Source organism: Sinocyclocheilus anshuiensis, unplaced genomic scaffold (assembly GCF_001515605.1).
Source record: "Sinocyclocheilus anshuiensis isolate Anshui unplaced genomic scaffold, SAMN03320099.WGS_v1.1 scaffold326, whole genome shotgun sequence".
Lineage (NCBI taxonomy): Eukaryota > Metazoa > Chordata > Actinopteri > Cypriniformes > Cyprinidae > Sinocyclocheilus > Sinocyclocheilus anshuiensis.
Window position 1 is genome coordinate 1,549,723 of NW_015546098.1, and position 20,752 is coordinate 1,570,474.

General features: G+C 38.0%; 2 protein-coding genes across 2 annotated transcripts; one reads left to right on the plus strand and one right to left on the minus strand.

Moving 5' to 3' along the window:
• The first annotated feature begins 1,768 nt into the window (after positions 1 to 1,768).
• LOC107700325 (rho guanine nucleotide exchange factor 38-like) lies at positions 1,769 to 13,797 on the plus strand. Its single transcript, XM_016501955.1, has 14 exons — positions 1,769 to 2,035; positions 5,258 to 5,442; positions 5,630 to 5,747; positions 5,856 to 6,003; positions 6,082 to 6,099; positions 6,389 to 6,588; positions 6,697 to 6,830; positions 6,898 to 7,002; positions 7,900 to 8,022; positions 8,774 to 9,085; positions 10,110 to 10,241; positions 10,316 to 10,517; positions 11,820 to 12,025; positions 13,391 to 13,797. Exons 1-14 carry the CDS (start codon positions 1,816 to 1,818, stop codon positions 13,571 to 13,573), a joined length of 2,286 nt encoding a protein of 761 aa, XP_016357441.1. The 5' UTR covers positions 1,769 to 1,815; the 3' UTR covers positions 13,574 to 13,797.
• A 1,045-nt stretch (positions 13,798 to 14,842) lies between these two features.
• On the minus strand, positions 14,843 to 19,415 carry LOC107700286 (integrator complex subunit 12-like). The gene is made up of 6 exons (XM_016501894.1): positions 18,981 to 19,415; positions 18,733 to 18,903; positions 18,445 to 18,629; positions 17,191 to 17,350; positions 16,954 to 17,106; positions 14,843 to 15,532 (listed from the first exon to the last, which is right to left on the minus strand). The coding sequence occupies exons 1-6, from the start codon at positions 19,134 to 19,136 to the stop codon at positions 15,017 to 15,019; spliced, it is 1,341 nt and encodes a 446-aa protein (XP_016357380.1). The 5' UTR covers positions 19,137 to 19,415; the 3' UTR covers positions 14,843 to 15,016.
• Between the last annotated feature and the right edge of the window lie 1,337 nt (positions 19,416 to 20,752).

Below are 20,752 nucleotides of genomic sequence, written 5' to 3' on the forward strand. Positions count from 1 at the left end.
TATTTATAATAACACAAGTATTTAGTTAAAATAGAGAAATGGTAAGCCAGTTAAATGTGCAAAATAATTTCACTCATTATCAGTCACCTATAGTATTAAATTATGTAGGAAAAACAAAGACTCATTAATTGCTTCTTGTCTTGTGACGGAATGATCTAAAATGTAAAAACACTGTCAGAGAAAAAAAATGTGCAAAAATCTTTGTGCATATTAATATCTTAGTACCCATCTCTGAAGCTTGTAGGGTATAAGGTACAAAGTTGTCCCTCTATAGTGACAAGCTGTTGTAACCCTAAAGGTGCAATTTTTGCACATATTTTCTGAGATTGCAAATTCTTACATCTTTCTTTCATTGTTGGAGACTGTAAGACCGCGGTGGACTGTCACTTCAAGAATGTTTTCATGGATTTTCTACCTGAAGTTTATATGAAAGTTACTTTTGTTTGCTTTTCTAAACAGAGACATGGCTGCAGGTCACGGAGAAAGTATCACATGATTGTGATCATTATATTTTCTCTCTTATGTTTTGAGTCAGCTGGCTTCAAGTGCAAATATTGTTATCTCCCTGTGCCCAAACAGAAAAGGTAAACACTTTCCTCATTATGTACAGTATGTGGAAAATCACTAGTGCTAACATGCTTTCTGCCCACTTTTACCTTCCTAAAAAAGAATATTCCTAAAAAGCCATGATTTAAATTGATTGATTGATACCCATCATATCACATATATGCAATAATGCAATGCTCTTCAAAACACTTTCTTCTTTTCAGTATTCTAAATAGATCTACTACTTTATCAGTTCATTTGAAAATTAGAACAGTTCTGTTGGTTTCTACTCTTTATCCATATCAGTAGTCACCTAACACGACTGCTGCACGCAGAAGTGACACATTCTGATGCTGTTTCTCTCTGTAATGAACGCATCCATCGACTCATTCTTTATCTACATCAGAAACACATTGTTATGCAGCTCATAATTCCAGAGTAACCAGATTTCACCTGTATGGAAGGTAAGTTATGCATTCACATCGCTGTGGACGGGACGCTTTTGACAGCATTTTTACTCGAATGTAGTCAGATTCATTAAAGTAGTCATTAAAGTCAATTAGAGTTTTGATAGCATCATCTGGTTGAAATCTAAGAAAGCATCTGATCTACTAAAACAATACCCACAAAAATCATATTTGAACGCCCACAGTCATGTGGCATTTCACGAGGTTTACACATTTGCTCTTTTTGTTGATATATAGCTACAGCAGCGATGTCGTAATGCTTTGTAAATGTTGACACGAATGGAAAACTTTACTGGCCTGTTTGATATGTCGACCTTTGTCATGCCCTTCAAAGTTAAGTCATCAGACCCTCCTTCTTGTTTAATATTAACTCTGTCTGCACCCATCCAAAACTATATTTCCAACCGGGATTATTTAGCTTCTCACATACTTATGATAAACACAGGTATGCTTATTAACTGTACTTAAAGTTTCAGGTATGGGCTTCTTTGTGGTTATAGATAGATAGATAGATAGATAGATATTATGCCACCTATATTGATCTTAAGGTAGACCAGACTCCCAAAAGACCAGAATCCTTCACCTCTGGCTCCATATCTGTGTTTCTGGTAAAGAGAGAAGTGAAGGAGGCGTGGCTCTGGCTCACCTGAGGCAGGTATCGCGGAAGCAGAGGGGGAGGGTTCACCTGCATGCAGTTAGTGTGCAAAAGCACCTGTTCTGCTTCCCAGACTCTCTCTCTCTCTCTCTCTCTTTCACCTCTGCACCAGACAGAAAAAAACAAGAGGGAGCAGAAAGTGTCAACATGGAGCCCAACCGGGCCAGTGGGAATGACAATGAAAAGGGGGAGAGAAAAGACAAGGATAAAGGCATTAAAAGGAGAAACAGACTTTTTATAAGATACCTGGAAAGGAGGAAGACAGACACTATTGTGGATGATGACGCTTCCAAAGGTGACATCAGCATCGCAACCTTGGTGAGAAGGAGCCATTCTGACAAGACAGAGTATAGTGCTAAACTTAAAGGTAATTTATTATGCTAAAAGCAACAGGTGTTATCTAGTCACCCATTTTTTCTGTCTTCCAGTGTGTGTTAGCACAGAGTCAGTTTTATGCCAGTTATACTCTTGTAAAGCCTCCCATCTCATATTCCATTAGATCTTTGTATGGAGTGAAGTAAAAAAGAGGCCATGCATGTGTGCCGATGCTTAGCACCTGTTGCATTGATACGTTACAGAGAAAGATCTATTCCCACTGGACTGATGTCACATATGCAAACTGAAGCTCGCTCGCCTCACAGAGCTGCATGGCTGTGGAGGAGTCGTAAACAAGCTCGGCCACAGTGCCTGCGCTGTTTACTTGATCAGGAAGTTGCTAGTTATCAATGCTAGCTTATTCACTCGTTTTGCATTATTAGAGCATTTGACTCGATGAATGCGAAACTGTAAGAAATATACACTTGTTCATTCACTTCTTGTTAACATCATGTCACAGTCTGGTTGCGACGATATGTCAGTGCCATCATAATCTTAGCTTGACAATGACATCATTTTAGAAAAACTAGTTTAGCAGCCTTCAGTGAGCAGGGAATGAAGCCGTTCAGGACAGCCGGGTCGTGACATACTATGAAGACAGTCTTGTTCTTAGTTTGCGGAAAATAGCTCTTATATAAACACACAGAAATCACAGGAAGGAGAATTCTGAGACTCCACAAATGCATTTCTAAAAAGCAAACAAACCATTTTAGATATTGAATTCCCCTGAACAAACAGCACATGTCTGATACGCTGACAATGGAAGGAAAATGTCAGCAGCTTTAGTTTCTTTTTGTATGTATAAAATGATTAGCAATCAGACTTCAAAATCCTTTTCAAAACTTTTCAGTTCTAGGCATATTAGTTGTAAAACGAAATACTCTTAGTTCTTAATACATATGCAAAAGCACAGTTCATTTTGTAATTTCATTAATAAAATTGAGACATCTATTCTTGTTTTAGACCCACTGACAGCCGTCTTTATGTCATATGGCACATTTCAAGTCAAATATGATGACATCATTGAGGAAATGTTGATGCTTGAACAGGAAGTGCTCATAAAACTGAGCGTTCTGGAACATTCATAGATTCACATATTTAGATTTGTTAAAAAAGAACATTGTGTGAGCAAGTTAGTATGGCTGCATAAATGTGTTTGAAATCTGATATTTTCATTTCTGAAAAACTGCCCAAAGCAAACACTTGATCACATGAGCGCTTGATGGGCACTTGCAGGGCAGGTTCCACTTGTGTGTGTGTGTGTGTGTGTGTGTGTGCGTGTGAGTGTGTGTGTGAGTGTGTGTGTGCTACAAAAACAATATTGTGCTTGCATATTTTTATTTTTTTTTTTAGCTGTTAAATGTCACGCTTTGCTTGCTTATCTTTATTTACACTCTGCCGGATAAAAGAAAACATCCATACAATGATAACTGAATCGAGCAGATCCCATGTTTCATGCTAATACAAACATCCCAGATATACTGCAGAGAGTGTTATCACAGCAACCAGAATCAGAGAGAGATGCGCGAGAAGGTTAAAAGGTAATACACACAGATGCAACTCGGTTTATTCATCTGCAACCCTTCCTTTCAGCGAGATAACACTCTCAACCTCAGCAGAGCATCTGAAATTTGTGTGTGTGTGTGTGTGTGTGTGTGTGTATAAGAGATATGTTTGCTTTGTATTATTGAGTCAAACCAAGCAGAGAAAGTATGATGGGAGTCTTGCTTGAGGCTTTCAAATTATTGAAAATCATTAAAATAAAATAGGCGAATCATTATGGATACAATACAAAGGCAGTGGAGCTACAGTAAACCAACACATCTCCAAGCTTGAGTTCAGTCAGGTCACGTCTTCCTGCAGAAATGCGATCTGTTCTGTGTGGCACAGGTTTCCATTAGCCAGCCTTCAGTGAAAAGGCTTTGTGTTTTCCTTTCTGCCAGTCTAAATTGCTCAGAAAGTTCAAATGCAGATTCACCAGAGCATCATTTATTACTGATGAAACGTGTGCTGTGAGGAGATTGGTGTCATGCGTTACTCTTTCTGAATCATGAACATGTTGATTTGTAGGCCAGAGATTTGTTATATGATCCTGTGTGAATTGTCATAACTCTTTCTCTATGACACGCTCCTCAAATGATGTGTGTGAACTGCACTTTTTTTCACACAGAATAAGTCTCAGTTTTGTTTCCTGGGTTGCTGAATTTTAAACTTTAAATGTGAAATGTATCATTACTATGTAATGCAAGAGCAAATCCTCTCATCACTGCAATCATTTCCTTATTTACATCGGAAAATATTACAATTTGGTCTAATGATCAGTCTTGTTTAAACACTAAATCTTTATCTTTGGGATGTAAAGATATAAGGCCTAGACATCACAAACAGTAATATGACACCTGGCCCCTCCTCCGCCAGCAGCCTGTCTCTGTAAGGAGGAAGTGATCATGAAACAAAGTATCACCTCACTTCCCAAAGTACATACCAGCTTTGTTTAACTGTCCTATTACCAGCAGCAAGACATCCTTTTTTAGGTTTATTCAGATACAAATGCAATTTGAACATATTGTGTTTTGATGATTCCTAATGGAATGTAATTATTTGTGCAGCTGTAATATCGGTCAGTAACACTCTAGGTCAGTTTCTCAGGTCAGTCCAAGAGCAATTTACTTTTTTTTTTTCTTCTTCTTCAGAGAAATCTTTAAATCCTGGAGGGTTTGCATTTAGCAACAACAAAAATGACATTTTGACAAAAATGAAAAATTACAAAAATTACAAAAAGTTTGTAATTTTTACAGAGAGAGACTAAAAATGGCACAGTAAAATCCTGTTAATTGGTTAACTGTTCCGTTCCATATTATATGAGGAAAAACTGTAAATGGTTTAACATTGCATTATATGTAATTTTACTGTAAAATAATGTAAAATGTATGTTTTTTTGGAAATAAAAACTATTGCTATATCATTTACAGTGAAGGACAAGGCCATACAAGGCTCAGAAGTCCCTATGTGACACATCATATATAAGTTGTAAAAATATACAGGCACCAATACGCTCTTCCATAATACCTGAAATGCTGTCACCATGAATTTCTGACAACCATAGCTGCCGGGATTTTTTTTTTTTTTTGAGACCGTGAATTTAACAGGATTTAGTGGTGTACTGTATGTAAATCTAAACTGCATAATTCATCTTTTGTGCTCCTCGCATCAGAGAAAATGTCCCCGCACGATCTCTCCTCGCCCACATCCCCAGCCATGGATCCAGACGAGATCCGCCTCAGGAGGATGACGAAACGGTCAAAGGTCATTGAGGAGCTGGTGAGGACAGAAGGAGATCATCAGAAGGACCTGGAGCTCTGCATAAGCGAGGTTCTGCTTCCTCTAAGAGCAGCTCAGGCATGTTCACAACCATAGAGAGAGATATTCTCTCAAATCTGTACATGAACAGTCAATCAATAGTGTTGCCACTTACCTATTTTAATGATAAGTTTCCCCCATTATGATGTGTAGTGCATTTCTTCTGAGCATCTACTAAACTACTTGATAAGCATTGATTTGAATGGGGTCTGGTGGGGTTTTTAAGGTGGTGGATGTGGATCGACTGTTCACCAACACGGAGTCTGTGTGTGAGGTCTCTGCTGAGCTGCTCCAAAGGCTGAAATATGCCGTCGCTGACCCTGACCCCGAAACACAGCTCATAGGTGCATCTCAAACAGACACGTTTGACTAACTATTAAAATAAAAATGTGACCTCTTTAAACTTCATCAAATCCAGTCTGACTTTTATTTATTTATTTATTTATTTTTAGGAGAAGTGTTTATCCAAACCAAAGCCGTCATGGAGGATGTGTACAAAATTTACTGCTATCATCACGACGAGGCTAATGCTTTACTCGAGTCTTATGAAGCACAGGAGGACATCCAGCAGCATTTTAGAAGATGTATATCAGCACTCAAGTAATGAAGCTGACTGCATTTATCTCTCATTATGAGTGTCATGTGCACATTAATGATATGTTGTCTCCTCTCTCACAGGAAAATATATGACCAAGAGTGAGTACACATTTTCTAATTTAAACATGGTCATAAATGCATTCAGATATTTCATAACTATAACCATGAATGTTAGTTTATAGACATATGTGAGCCTGCAGCACAAAAGCAGTGTTAAGTCGCTGGGGTTCTCAATGCAACCTCTAGTGTATTCAAGCTATGCATCTGCGATTTTGTTGTTGCTGGCATCATGCTACAAACACATCATAAAAGCAATTTATATAGTGCACAAACTGGAGTGCACCAGGTCTGGTTTTTAACGTTTTCTTCATTCAATGCTATTTTTCAGAGGGAGGCCCAATTTGCTTGACATGGGCTCTCTACTCATTAAACCTGTGCAACGCGTCATGAAATACCCGCTGCTATTGGCTGAACTGTGGAATGCCACGCCCACAGACCACCCTGACAACAGACCCTTACAGGAAGCTCTGACCACTGTCAAGATCATTAACATCAACATTAACGAGTTCAAGAGGAGGAAAGACATAGGTGAGGCAATTGCACTAACTACTACTACTACTATATTGGGGTTAAAAGGTTTCTTTTTGCTTTGGGGATATTCAAGTATGCAAATATATGAGACTTGTGTTGTTTCAGTGCTGAAGTATAAGAGGAGTGATGATGAAACCTCACTGATGGGTAAACTCAACAAGCTCAACATTCATTCTATCAGGAAGAAATCAGACCGACTGACGAGCTACTTCAAGATTCTCACTGGTGTCGAGCCACAGGTACTTTCATGAAACAAGGCTAGAATGAGCATGTGTGAGTGTATTGTCATGGCTTCTCTTTTGACAGGTGAGGGATGAAGCGTTTGACAGGGAGGAGAAACTTTTCCGTAGCCTTGAGAAAGCTGTGAGGCAGCTAGTGAAAAACACCAGCTGTTACCTGCTCTATACTCAGGTATGAAGATGCAGTAAGAAACGTGACATGTTTTTAAGCATGCAAAATAAATGCAATTATAAGGCAAGACAAATTGAACAATTAAAACATCCAAAATGCACATTTAAGTGATGTGCACGTTTTATCTGACAAAATGAGTTGCACCTACACATATCAAACTCACCGGTTTATTCCTGACCATGTTCTGAGGATTTGTACAGAGGGATTTGTGCATATATAATTCGTCTGATTTTGTATAATATTTTATGCTTAAAAACATGGTGAAAATGTATTTTTATGGCTGTTGACTATTTTTTGGAGTGATAAAAAGATTTATCCAAAAACAGACAATTATGAATCTGGCTTTTGAAATGTATGCAAATTTGTCTCATTTGCATATTTAAACATAACATTTCAGAAAACTTATAATACAAAACAATTGTGTTAATGTACTTTGTTTAATGATTTATGCGTACAGTAAAGACTCTTGATCTGTGAGATGAAGTGACTCATAAATTCATTCTACATAAATCAGCAAAATCATAACATTCCAAGCTATAAGATAAGATAAGAGATAAGAAGCCTTTATTGTCATTGCATTTAAAATACAAAATACAATGGAATTTAGATTTTTTTTTTTTGATTATTCAAAATCAACCTTAAAATGACCACATGGATCATTTCGTTCCGGTTCACAGTGGCAAACATAGGAAAGTACAGAGTTGATTTTAGCTATTGAGGGTTTATTTAGTGATTTGGGAGAATTAAAATCCGAAAGGACGAGCCTCATTGTACCATACTGTGAATTTGGAAGCATTTAAACGTTAAATAATGTGTCCTCTTGAGTCGATCTGGGTCTTAAACTACTAGACTATTTAAGACCTGAATTATATAATTACATTTCTCTTTATATTGTAGGAGATGATCTCCATTGCTGTTCAAAATGCACAGGACCTAGAAGCTATTATAAAGGATCCAGACAAAATAGACACAAACGGCTTTCAGCATAAGAGGAATGGCAGTGACCCATACAAACAGTTCGTAAGTGTTTTAAAGTCTGAAAGTTCTCCTCAGTTCTTGTCATTTCTTTCTGCAGCGTGAGCCATAAACATCTCAAACGGTCAATCTGTGTTAAAGTTCCTCTTTAAAATCACATATGTGACGCTGGACCACAAAACCAGTCATAAGGGTCCATTTTTCGAAATTGAGATTTATACATCATCTGAAGCTGAATAAATAAGCTTTCCATTGATGTATGGGTTGTTAGGATCGGACAATATTTGGCTGAGATACAACTATTTGAAAATCTGGAATCTGAGGGTGCAAAAAAAAACAAAATATTGAGAAAATCATCTTTAAAGTTGTTCAAATGAAGTTCTTAGCAATGCATATCACTAATCAAAAATTAAGTTTTGATATATTTACAGTAGGAGATTTACAAAATATCTTCATGGAACATGATCTTTACTTAATATCCTAATGATTTTTGGCATAAATGAAAAATGTATAATTTTGACCCATACAATGTATTGTTGGCTATTGCTACAAATATACCCCAGCGACTTAAGACTGCTTTTTTGCTCCAGGGTCACATATAAGCCAAAGGAAGTCGTGTATATTGATGAAATAACTGCAACATATGAGCTTCGAGTCATAACCTGAACTCTGAAATTAATATTTTGTGATTTCACACTTCATGCACGCACTCTCATCTCCATGCTTCCGTCTCTGTTTTGTTCTCATCTGCACATACCAGGCGTGTCTATAAATGTGTATGGTTTGCGTTCCTCAGAAAGATCAAATGGAGCAGCTGGTTCTGGCTCCTCTCTCGAGCCTGCTGGGAATGTTTGCATCTCCGCAGAAGCTGATACAGAAGCGCTACGATAAGCTGTTGGACTACTGCAGCCAGCTGGATTCCCGATCCTCCAAAGAGGAACAGGGCCTGGCCAAGAAAGATTACCTGGCCCTCAATGCCCAGCTGCTTGAGGAGCTGCAGTGCTTCAACAGAGACGTCCGGACCATCCTCACCAACTGCTTGTTTTGTGTGGTCAAACTAATTCAGAAGCTGATGGAAGCAGCTCAGCCGCCAGTCCACCAGATGCCGGTGAGTTAAAGGAGGGAGAGAAAATATGCTAAAATAATGATGCACTTTAAAATAAAAAGAAAATCGGTAACACTTTACAATAAGGTTCCATTACTTAATGTATCATCTAACATGAACAAACAATGAACGATACATTTATTACAGTATTTGTTAATCTTCAATGAAAATACAGTCGTTCATTGTTACTTCATATTAATTCGAAGTGCATTAACTAATGTTAACAAGCACAACTTTTGATTTTAATAATGCATTAGTAAATGTAGAAATGAACATTAAATCAAGTATTGTTCATGCTTAGTTCATGTTAACTAAAGTAGTTAACTAATGAACCTTATTGTAAAGTGTTACCACAAAATCATTATGAAGTGCAGAAAAAGCAAAGCTTTACTACCCAAAAACCCAGGTTTAAGTATCTTGCTCAAGGGCAAAATGGTGCATTTTTTACTTATCGGGTTACTACTGTGGTTCAAACCTACAACCTTTGTGTTATCCAAAACCATCAGCCTTTAATATTCTAAGCAGGATCTTCAGGCATACAAGATATAGCAGAACCTGAAAGGGAAACATTCACATATAGTCTATACGTGATAAAAGTTCCTGTAGAACAGCAGTAATGCAGCTCAATGCCAAAATTCAAAAGTGTGATATGAGTTTTAAATATTGAAATATGGTTGTTCCATCCACAGCAGGGGTTCTCAACGTTTTTGACTTCTTTGTACACGCCAAAATTCGATAAGCTCTGTTTTAACACAGACAGATAACTCAAAATATTACATCAGTTTAAAACAACTGTACGTACAGTATGTTTTTTGTTACCCAGTTTCCAGATCACTACACGTTCTTCTAATAAGATAATAGACTGTTTTTGGCATGTTGTACACCTTTATTTTTAGTGTTTTTTTAGCATTGTAATTAAGATTATGTTACTAAAATCATTTTAAAACTTATTGCTGATCTGCACTATAGCCACAATTCTGTCATGGGTGTTTAATATGACATTTTAACCATTATCTCGGTCATCTAGGTTCCCATGTCGAACTTTAGCGAAGTCCAAAATTCTATCATGGAGGAGCTGAGCAACCTCGGATTCTTCAAAGAAAATTCCCAAAAGCTGATGGAGCGCAAAGTGAGCTTTGAGAAACGGGACAAGAAAACGGTAGGATTACAATGGGTAAAGCTGTATTTGTAAGGTCTGGTAACGGTCCCGGCTGACTGGAGGACTGTCTTCAGGTGCCAGAGATCCCCAGACAGACGGACGAGCAGCGAGCCTGGCTCCTGGAGGAGTATGCCGTGGATCGGCTCTATCAGCTCAAGCGTAACTGCAATGCCTGTCAGCAGAGCGACATCAGTCTGCTGGAGGGGGCGCTGGTGGCCCTGCTGGAGGACAGAGACCCGATGGGAAGCAGCAGTCGCTGGCTCGTACACACGGGGAGTACGTCTATTTGTGTGCCCTTACAAAAATATATAATGATTCACAGCAAGAGGGAAGTATTATGAAATAATGATTTCAAGTCATTAACTAAGGTTAAAGTGTTCTGCAGGCTGTATCCATTCATTTGCAAATAAATAACAGGATATAAACTACGGTTTAAAAGTTTAGGGTCAGTAAGATTTACATTTTTTATGCTCTCCATGACTGCATTTATTTGATTAAAAATGCAGTAAAAATTGAAAAATATTATTCAATTTAAAACAGCTGTTTTCTGTGTGAATATGTTAAACTGTAATGTATTTCTGTGATGCGCAGCTGTATTTTCAGCATCATTACTCCAGTCTTCAGTGTCACATGATCTTCAGAAATCATTCTAATATGCTGATTTGCTGCTCAAGAAACATTTCTGATTATTATCAATGTTGAAAACAGTTGTGCTGCACAATATTTTTGTGGAAACTGATGCATTTTAATTTTCAGGGTTCACAGATGAATAGAAAGTTAAAAAGAGCAGCATTTATCTGAAATAGAAATCTTTTGTAACATTATAAATGTCTTTCCTGTCACTTTTGATCAGTTTAATGAGTCCTTGATGAATATTAATTCATTTTTTGCTGACCCCAAGCTGTAGTGCATGTAAATGTTTGGTGTAGCACATAAAACTAACATTTCTTGGTAAAACTTATCAATAGTTTTATAGTATTCTTTAGTCTTGGTTAATGTTTTTTTCTTCTTCTATGTATTCATTTGAACATTTCAAGTTGTATAAACCAACATTAGTTAATGTATCAAAAATGAATATGAATTAACAATTAATAGCATATTTATAAATGAACATAAAGGCTGTCGTTCAAACCACCTGAACCTTATTATATAGTTTCCGTTTCTTGCTCAAGTTTATTAGTCCAAGTCACGAGAGTTTAAACCAGTGAACACAATGACATTTTCCAGGACACGCCATTAACTAAAGCATTAATAACTCTGGTGGAAATTTGGGATGACTCTCATCTGCGGTAGCAGTCCATAACTCTATAGCAGAGAGTAATGAAATCCCGTAAGGATATTCTTTCCTCAAAACTAGCCTCTGGTGAACTCCAGAGACGGTTGCTTCTCAACAGGACCAGCGCTCAGGTGACTTACTGTCCATATCAACTATCCACGATCCTTCAAGAGAATTCATTCAATTAGTTTGAGGCCTGACACTGATCCGTCTGAGATCACGTTCTTTGGCAATTCTTTGGCTCCTATTAAGTTAAGCAGGCTCCTGCTGCTGATGACATTTCTCTGTGTGTGTGTGTTTAGGTATGCAGGGCTACGTGTACTCCTCATTCCTGAAAGCCTATAACCCCCAGCGGGACGTGACTGAGAGGCCAGACGACTTCGACAATCTGAGTCTGTTTGTGTCAAACAGCAGGAGCAGCAGTATGCGCAGCTTCAGTCCCTACAGCGCTTCAGACAGCGTGTCCCCTGCAGCACAGGACGAGCCGGACCCCTCGGAGGACCAGCATGTAAGACATGTGTAGTACACTAGGCTTCCAAATACTGAATCAGTCTCATACAAGCAAGAGTGCTGTGGTTTCGTATAATAGCACTCGTGATGCACAGTTGAAACAGTAGATAAGGGAAGTTCTGGACGGCCAGAATAACTGAACACAAAGAGGAACGGAGAAATGTCCCAGTGCTGTTGTACTGAATATAAGCACGCTTGCAATGCCGCTCGGCCAAACAAGTTAAAGTAGACTAGAAATAAACAGGTGAAATACATTCACAGAAACAACATTTTCAAGACTATCAAAACTGAAATGTGAAAATAGTTTAGAATGCATTGCTTAAAGGGGCAGTTCACCTAAAACTGAATAATTTACGTAGCCTCAAGTTGTACCAATCAGAGTTTCTTTCTTCTGTTGAACCCAAAAGAATAGATATATTTGAAGAATGCTGGTAACTAAACAGTTGTTGGTCCTCAATGGCATCCATAGTATGGAAAAAAAATGCTTCTTTGAAACTCATGAAGGTTTGGAATTTTCATTTTTGGGTGAACTATGCCTTTAATACTATCTCGAGGACCTTGGCTACATCGTTAGAAAAAAATAATAATACTTTCAGAGGCACAAAAAAAGCTATTTTGATGAAATTGTTCAATTATGAAAACTTTTTTTTTTTCATACGTGACCCTGGAGCACAAAACCAGTCATAAGGGTCAATGTCTCGAAATTCTGAATAAATAAGCTTTCCATTGATGTATGGTTTGTTAGGATAGCACAATATTTGAAAATCTGGAATGTGAGCGTGCAACAAAATCTAATTATTGAGAAAATCATCTTTAAAGTTGTTCAAATGAAGTTCTTAGCAATGCATATTACTAATCAAAAATTAAGTTTTAATATATTTACGGTAGGAAACATACAAAATATCTTCATGGAACATGATCTTTACTTAATATCCTAATGATTTTTGGCATAAAAGAGAAATCTATAATTTTGACCCATACAATGTATTGTTGGCTATTGCTACAAATATACCCCAGCGACTTAACACTGCTTTTGTGCTGCAGGCTCACATATAATACAGGTACACTAATGGCTCAGAAAGGAAGAGGTCAATTTTGTTTTCATGTTTAAAATGTCATATAATGAATGGTTTGACAGCACCATCTACTGTAATATGGAAAGGAATGGACGTTCCGAGTCATTTGAAATGAGACACTGATTTTTCAGATACTACGCTGCTATGTGACAATATAGTGCATTTTGTAGTTTAAAACTAATATGACATCTGATCTTTATAAAGTTAAATTGTCATGCTTTGAGGCTGTACTGTTCTCAAGCAGAATTATAAAAAAAGTTTCTAATTTTCCTTGTCTTTTTTCACAGTTCTATGCAGTTTATGCATTTCAGGCGCGCTGTGAACAAGAGCTCACGCTTCAGGAGAACCAGCACGTTCGTATCCTTCAGTTCTCAGACCTCGTCGGTAACAAAGACTGGTGGCTCGCCGAATCTAACGGACAGAAAGGATACGTTCCAGCGAATTACCTTGGAAAGATGTCATATGCTTAAAACTGTTTGTTTGTTTGCTTTAACCACTATCAATATTTTTTTTTATTTAAATGAAGAAAACTATGAATATAGCGAATGAAGGCCAACCCTGCACAAATATTTTTGCACGTGTGAAGCTACCAACAGTGTTTGCTTGAATTATATACAAATTGTTATAGAGAACTTGTTAAAATGTATTTTAAGTAACTGTATATAGTAATATATATAAGATTATGTGATGAATAAAATATTTACAACCACGTCTTTTTGTTTGTGAGCTGTTCTTCATTAATCTCCTACATTTGTCAGAGTAAACAAAAGGTTTTAAAGGAGACATATTATACCCCTTTTTACAATATGTAATATAAGTCTCTGGTGTCCCCAGAATGTGTCTGTGAAGTTTCAGCTCAAAATACTCCACAGATCATTTATTATATCATTTTGAAAATGCCTATTTTGAATGGAAGCAGAAACACGCTGTTTTTCGTGCCTGTCTCTTTAAATGCAAATGAGCTGCTGCTCCCCGCCCCCTTTTCCAGAATAGAGCTGCGCCATTACAGCTCGGACCTGCTAAAAAACATCTGTTTTGGTTCTGATTATCATGTTTATCGTGCTGAAATCATGCGTTTTAAACCATATGAGTTTAAACTTCTGATATAGGGTTTTCTGAGCGCACACATCCGGAGCACACGCACAGAAAGCGGCTGTCACAGCATGCGAGTACTAAACTAAGTTCAAGTTTACGTTAAAAACACACGAGTTACAAAAACAGTAGGTTATGTCTGTGAAGGTGAACAGCTGGGAAATAAATCGCATGTTTATTTTAGATCTGTGTGGCAGCAGCAATATACAGTAAATAAATCAATAAATGCACTGCTCTGTTGTCTCCTCTGAGGCTGGGACTCTAAACAGTGTTCTGTGCTCGTCTGTGCAGCCAAACACAGAACAGTTAGCATGCTTTGCTCAAACGTTCACCATGGCATTAGAGCTGCTACACCGTAGTCGCTTGCGAAATCAAAATGACGGCGCCGTGGGTGTAAACTTACAGATTAAGGGGCGGTAATATTATAATGAGATCCCTTTGCCACGTCACCAAGAGAGCGAAATCAGACGCGCTCATTTTTCTCAGACGCTTGCAGAAAAAGGCTTCCCAAAACAAAGTTACGGGTTTAATCTTTTTCACGTTTCCTTGGTTGGTAGATGCACCGGGGACCCGATTATAGCACTTACAACCTGGAAAAGTCAGATTTTTATGATATGTCACCTTTAAAGAACGAGAATTAATTTTTCTAAAAATGGTGTTATTTATTAAACACGTCATTAAAATGAGCAGCTTGTTTTCAGTAATGGGTTTAGAAAGAATGAGGCACTTCTCAAAGCCAAACCGCTTCAGAAAGACCAGCAGCGTTCAAACTCGAGTGTATCTGATTGGAAAAACAGGATTTGTGTCTGGCTTTTTCGTCCTCATTTCTTCAGTTTCTTCTGTGCTGCTTTCTTCTTCACCATCTGCAGCCGCTTCATCGCATTGAGCTGAGACTCCTGGGAAGTGGGTGTCTTGCTGTCAGCTGAGGCTTTTGCTCCATTGCTGTTGTTGCTGCTGCCCCCCCCGTTGCCTCCCAGGCTGCTGGAGGTCGCCCCCCCGGGTGACTGGGATCCTGAGCTCTCTCCACTAGCGGAGCGGCTCAACACCTGCTTGCCGAGTGTGAGAGGAGGAGGTGGTTTCATTACCGCTGTGTTTCCAGCACTGCTGCCTCCTGGAGGTTTAGTGGCCAGACCTGGTTTAACACCGGTCAGCGCAGAGAGTCCCACGGGTTTGGAGCCGGAGGGAGGTGGGGCTGGTTTACTGCTGCTTGGCTGACTGGTGCTCAACTTGGTACTGGAAGGTCCTATGTTTGAGGTCTTGGTAAAGGCGGCCCATCCTGTAAGGCCTGAGGGCAAAGACGAGCCACTGCTGGAAGAGTTTCCTGATGCCACAGACGCCTGAACAGAAAAAGACACTTGTAAATGTTGTAAAAACAGTGATATTGTGAAATATTATTACAATTATTACAAGTTTTCTATTTGAATACATGTGACCCTGGACCACAAAACCAGTCATAAGGGTAATTTTTTTAAGCTTTGCATTGATGTATGGTTTGTTAGGATCGGACAATATTTGGCTGAGATACAACTATTTGAAAATCTGGAATCTGAGGGTGCAAAAAAATCTTGAGAAAATCATCTTTAAAGTTGTTCAAATGAAGTTCTTAGCAATGCATATTACTAATCAAAAATTAAGTTTTGATATATTTATAGTAGGACATTTACAAAATATCTTCATGGAACATGATCTTTACTTAATATCCTAATGATTTTTGGCATAAAAGAAAAATCTATAATTTTGACCCATACAATGTATTGTTGGCTATTGCTACAAATATACCCCAGCGACTTAACACTGCTTTAGTGCTGCAGGGTCACATATTTTAAATTGTAATTCATTCATGTGATGGCAAAATATGCATTTATAGCACACATTTAAGCTATGCTTTTAAAAACTCCCAGCGTAAATTACAGTCTCTGGGTTCATAGCATCACGGACAGCAATATTTTAATCATTTATAACAAACTGAAACACTGCCGGGCCGTCTGAGACTTCAGTGTGGAGATAAATGTTAGGATGATTTTTCTGTAGTATTACAGCACACTGTGATTGTATATTAGCACCGTTTGTTGTTTGCTTTTGCCATCTGATAGAGCGCTCGGACTCGGAAACAGTGACATAACAAGCGGATTACTCAAGCCTTCGATGTCAGATCAGATTTGCTGCTCAAGAAACATTTCTGATTATTACCAATGTTGAAAACAGTTGTGCTGCACAATACTTTTGTGGAAACCGTAATGCATTTTTTTCAGTGGTGAACAGAGAGTTTTAAAAGAACAGCATTTATTTTAAATATAACATTTTTGTTACATTATAAATGTCAATTTAATGCATCCTTGATAACTGAAAGTATTAATTCCTTTCCAAAAAATAAACAAATAAAATCAAAATAAATACAAATACTTTACTAAACCCAGACTTTTGAAAGGTCATATATGTATAATGCATTACATTACACAGGCCTGAAACATGAATATAAATGCACAGATGAAGCACAAGTGATGACAACACACAACCAGATGCTGGCAGGGAAAACACCGATAACTGTAGAACTGGACTTACACTGGTAAAGCACATCCCAAATTGAGCATTTTGCACTATTCTATGGCATTTTGTAGCATAAAGAGAGCGAGTATAATGTTCACACTGAAAACCCCCATGAGAAAAGTGCATTTCAAATACCTGGATGATGCACTTAATTAATAAAAAACTAAACATTTTGCAGTTTTAATTATGTAGTGTATGTGAAAACACTCACCTTCACCTCCGTTCTCTTAAAGGCCTGGAATGAACCAGTTGTTTCCGGTTTGGGCTTTAGTTCAGCTTTCTTCACTAGTGGATCTTTCAACATAGGTGCTGCTGTTGCCAAAGCAGGAGCTGGTTTCTGTGGAGCTTTCTGGGTCTTTTGGGCCTGAGACGTTAATAAACATCACACTGAGAGTTACTACTGTATTATAAGTGATATGCACCTAACTTAGTGTCATGACATGCTTACCATCCGTTTCATTTGCCTGGTGCATCGAGCACAGTACCACACCAGCCGTGGGTCATTGACATCCTTGTCAGTAACCTGAGGTTTGTGACACTCTTGATGATACAGATTATGACATTCCTGACACTCCACTAGCTGATTGCCAGACGTGACAGTCATTTGTCTGAGAGGAGAGAAAAGCTGGGTCAGTCTCACAAACACATGGCCTGAGATTAGAGAAGGATTCGCTGGAACACAAATACTGCTTATGAAACATACTGGCACACCAGTGTCCAAACCAGCTTAGTAATTACAATTAAATACATGTGACCCTGGAGCACAAAAGCAGTGTTAAGTCGCTGGGGTATATTTGTAGCAATAGACAAAGTATGGGTCAAAATTATTGATTTTTCTTTTACGCCAAAAATCATTAGGATATTAAGTAAAGATCATGTTCCATGAAGATATTTTGTAAATTTCCTACCGTAAATATATCAAAACTTAATTTTTGATTAGTAATATGCATTGCTAAGAACTTCATTTGAACAACTTTAAAGGCGATTTTCTCAATATTTAGATTTTTTTGCACCCTCAGATTCCAGATTTTCAAATATTGTCCTATCCTAACAAACCATACATCAATGCAAAGCTATTTATTCAGCTTTCAGATGATGCATAAATCTCAATTTCACAAAATTGACCCTTATGACTGGTTTTGTGCTCCAGGGTCACATATTATATAGTATTATTCCTTAATACTTTAAATTAGCTTTTACTTTTACAGCTTTGGTTTTCATTCGAATTTTAGTTTACGTTTTAGCAATTTTGCAAAATGTTTATTTATTCTTCTATGTAGCTTTAACTTTTATTTTTATATTGTTTCAGTTCTTTTTTGGTACTTTGTGCTTATTTTTAACTTATTTATTTATAGGCAAATGGTAATTTAACAGTTTTCACTAGAATTTTAGTTTATGTTTTAGCAATTTTGTATTTATTTTTATTTTAGTAATTTGTATTTGCTTGTATGTTTTGAAGCTATATTTAGTTGGTTAAATTCTTAATTGTTTTGATTTATTATTCATTTGTAATTATTTTAAAAAGTAGCCTGCTTATGTAATTTAATAACAATGCACAAAATAAATTTGATATAAAATGAATATGTAGCCGTAATATTGAAAATTGAGGATGTGATGCATTGTGACATCGAAGTGTTGACATGTCACTCGTAATCGAATCGAGAAACCTGTGACGATTCTCATGTTATGCTACATCACTCACCGACAAACCACACAAGCAAGGCCCATCTCCATGGCAAAGTCGTCAGCATTGGTTTCCTCAGTGTCCGTGAAATCTGGGATGGGAATATCCTTGGTTTGAAAAGCAATTGTACAGGAATGACTGTCTGGCTTCTCCACACGAGGTTTTTTAGGTGCCTCCGCTCCTTCCCCAGGATCAACCCTAATCTGCATTTCACACAGTCTGTTATTAGTGGCTTAGGCTGAGCTTTTCCAGTGAGCTCATATTATTCAATAATAAATCACAGAGCAAAATAACATTTAAAAAGACCTTTTCCAAAGATCTCTTCTCGCCCTCTTTCTTGGTCTTCTCCGAGCTGCTCGATTTACTGCTGCTGATGATGATGGAGGATGATGATGATGAAGATGATGATGAACTAGAGGAGGATTTGGAGTCTTGTTTGGTCATTTTTGGTAATGACACCTTGCTCGCCTCGGCTTCCTAAAGAACGGATCACACATTAATACATCTAACACTTCAATTCCACACTTTTAAACCAGCTTGTTTGGCTAGATCACCTTCAGAGAAGTCCTACAGATGGAGTCGCTGCCCCTGGCTAAAGCCTCCTCCAGCAGGGCCTTCAGTTTCTCCACAGAGTCTTTGCTCTTGGAGTGAAGGTAGCTCAGTCCCTTCAGAAAGACGGGGTCTAGCTCCAGACTGACTGCTCCCGCCATTGCGTAGCCTTGCTATGTGACTTTACACAAGACAACGAATCTTCCTGTGTTTAGTGTGCTAACACTAGATTAGCCGCATTCTGTCTCGCACGATCTCGCGTTTTTCTAAGACAACTAAGCAACTGGAACTAACTGACTAGAGATTAAGGTCTTCTGTTTAAACAGTAGTAAACCACAATATCACCCTTAGCACTGATTAACTAAGTTATTAGCAGTGAGTGAGTGTTTGCGGCTTGAAACGATCCGACTAGCGTTACCTGACAGAAGCAGAGACTCAGGGTTGCCAGGTCTTCACAAGAAAACCCGCCCAATCGCGTTTGAAGAGGGAGAAACCGTTCAAAATGGCGTTCCGGAGAGAAAAATACACTTTTTTGGCGGGCTTCCTGGTAAAATTCACATTCCAGGGGCTAAATATCACGTTATCGGGATCGCTTCAATCTGCAGACATGAAAAACTCCCCGCGGAAGGCGTGTTAAAGTAGCCCAAAGCCCGCGGAACTGGCAACACTGAAGTGAGCAGCGCGGGAAACTCACAGTGGGCGGGGCTTTGGTGGCCAGAAGGTTGTCTCTGATTGGTCAGATGCGATCGTTCCTCTGTTTTAGGTTTCTAATTTACTTATTTGCTCAGCTGTGCGTTTTCGATACAAAGGCGATAAACGTTTATCAGCGTCCGTTTAAATTACCCCCGCACGCTGTTTTTATCCCGTAAGCTCGTTGCTTTTCTCACTGCTGGTCGGAATGTCACAATCACAGTCATTTCTGATTAGTAGACGTGAATTATTAAAAAGAAAACTAAGCGAGCGGAAATCCACAAGTGGGTCACACACTATTCCCTGGAATAAACTGGGTAAATGTTTAAATTTGTATAGATTTTCTGTCCAAATGTCTCTAATAAGATGTAAATGTGTGCGACTTGAGCCGTCGAGTGCCCCCTACAGGATGACCCGCGCATGTAAGTGAAGTTTGCCGACTAGACTCTTTAATTATTTTTATATTTTATATTACTATTCTTTTTATAGTCTATTGAATCATATCGACATAAGCGATGCGTTTTAGCTGTCATATTCAGTCACGAAACCTCAACAAGAAATATCAAGTTGCAAATGATTTACAAATATCCCTATATATATATACAGTATATACACAAATCTGAATGGCTGTTTAAATAATTTAAACACGATTCAGAAACAGAAAGTAGAGCAGCTGCTTTGTTTACAGTGCATATTCATTACCGTGATATATCGCATTACCGAATACCTGCACAAGTCTTATATATATATATATATATATATATATAAATTTATAAGCAAATGAAAAAGCAAAATGAGAGGGAATGAGTTGGACACTAATAAATGTAATGCAAGGAAATGCTACGCAGTGTGGGAAATTGTAATATCCTCGATATTCAGCGAGGACCGTCAAAAAGATGTTTTTTATGTAACCATCTAAGACTATTTATTGTGCGAAATCATGTCGGTTATAGCGCTGCTGACAGGTGTCGGAGGCAAGGTTGCCAGGTATTCACAACAAAACCCGCCAAATTGCTACTCAAAACTAGCCCAATTGGGTTCCGTGAGGTAATATGCACTTTTTTTTTTTTTTTTTTTTTTTCGGGGG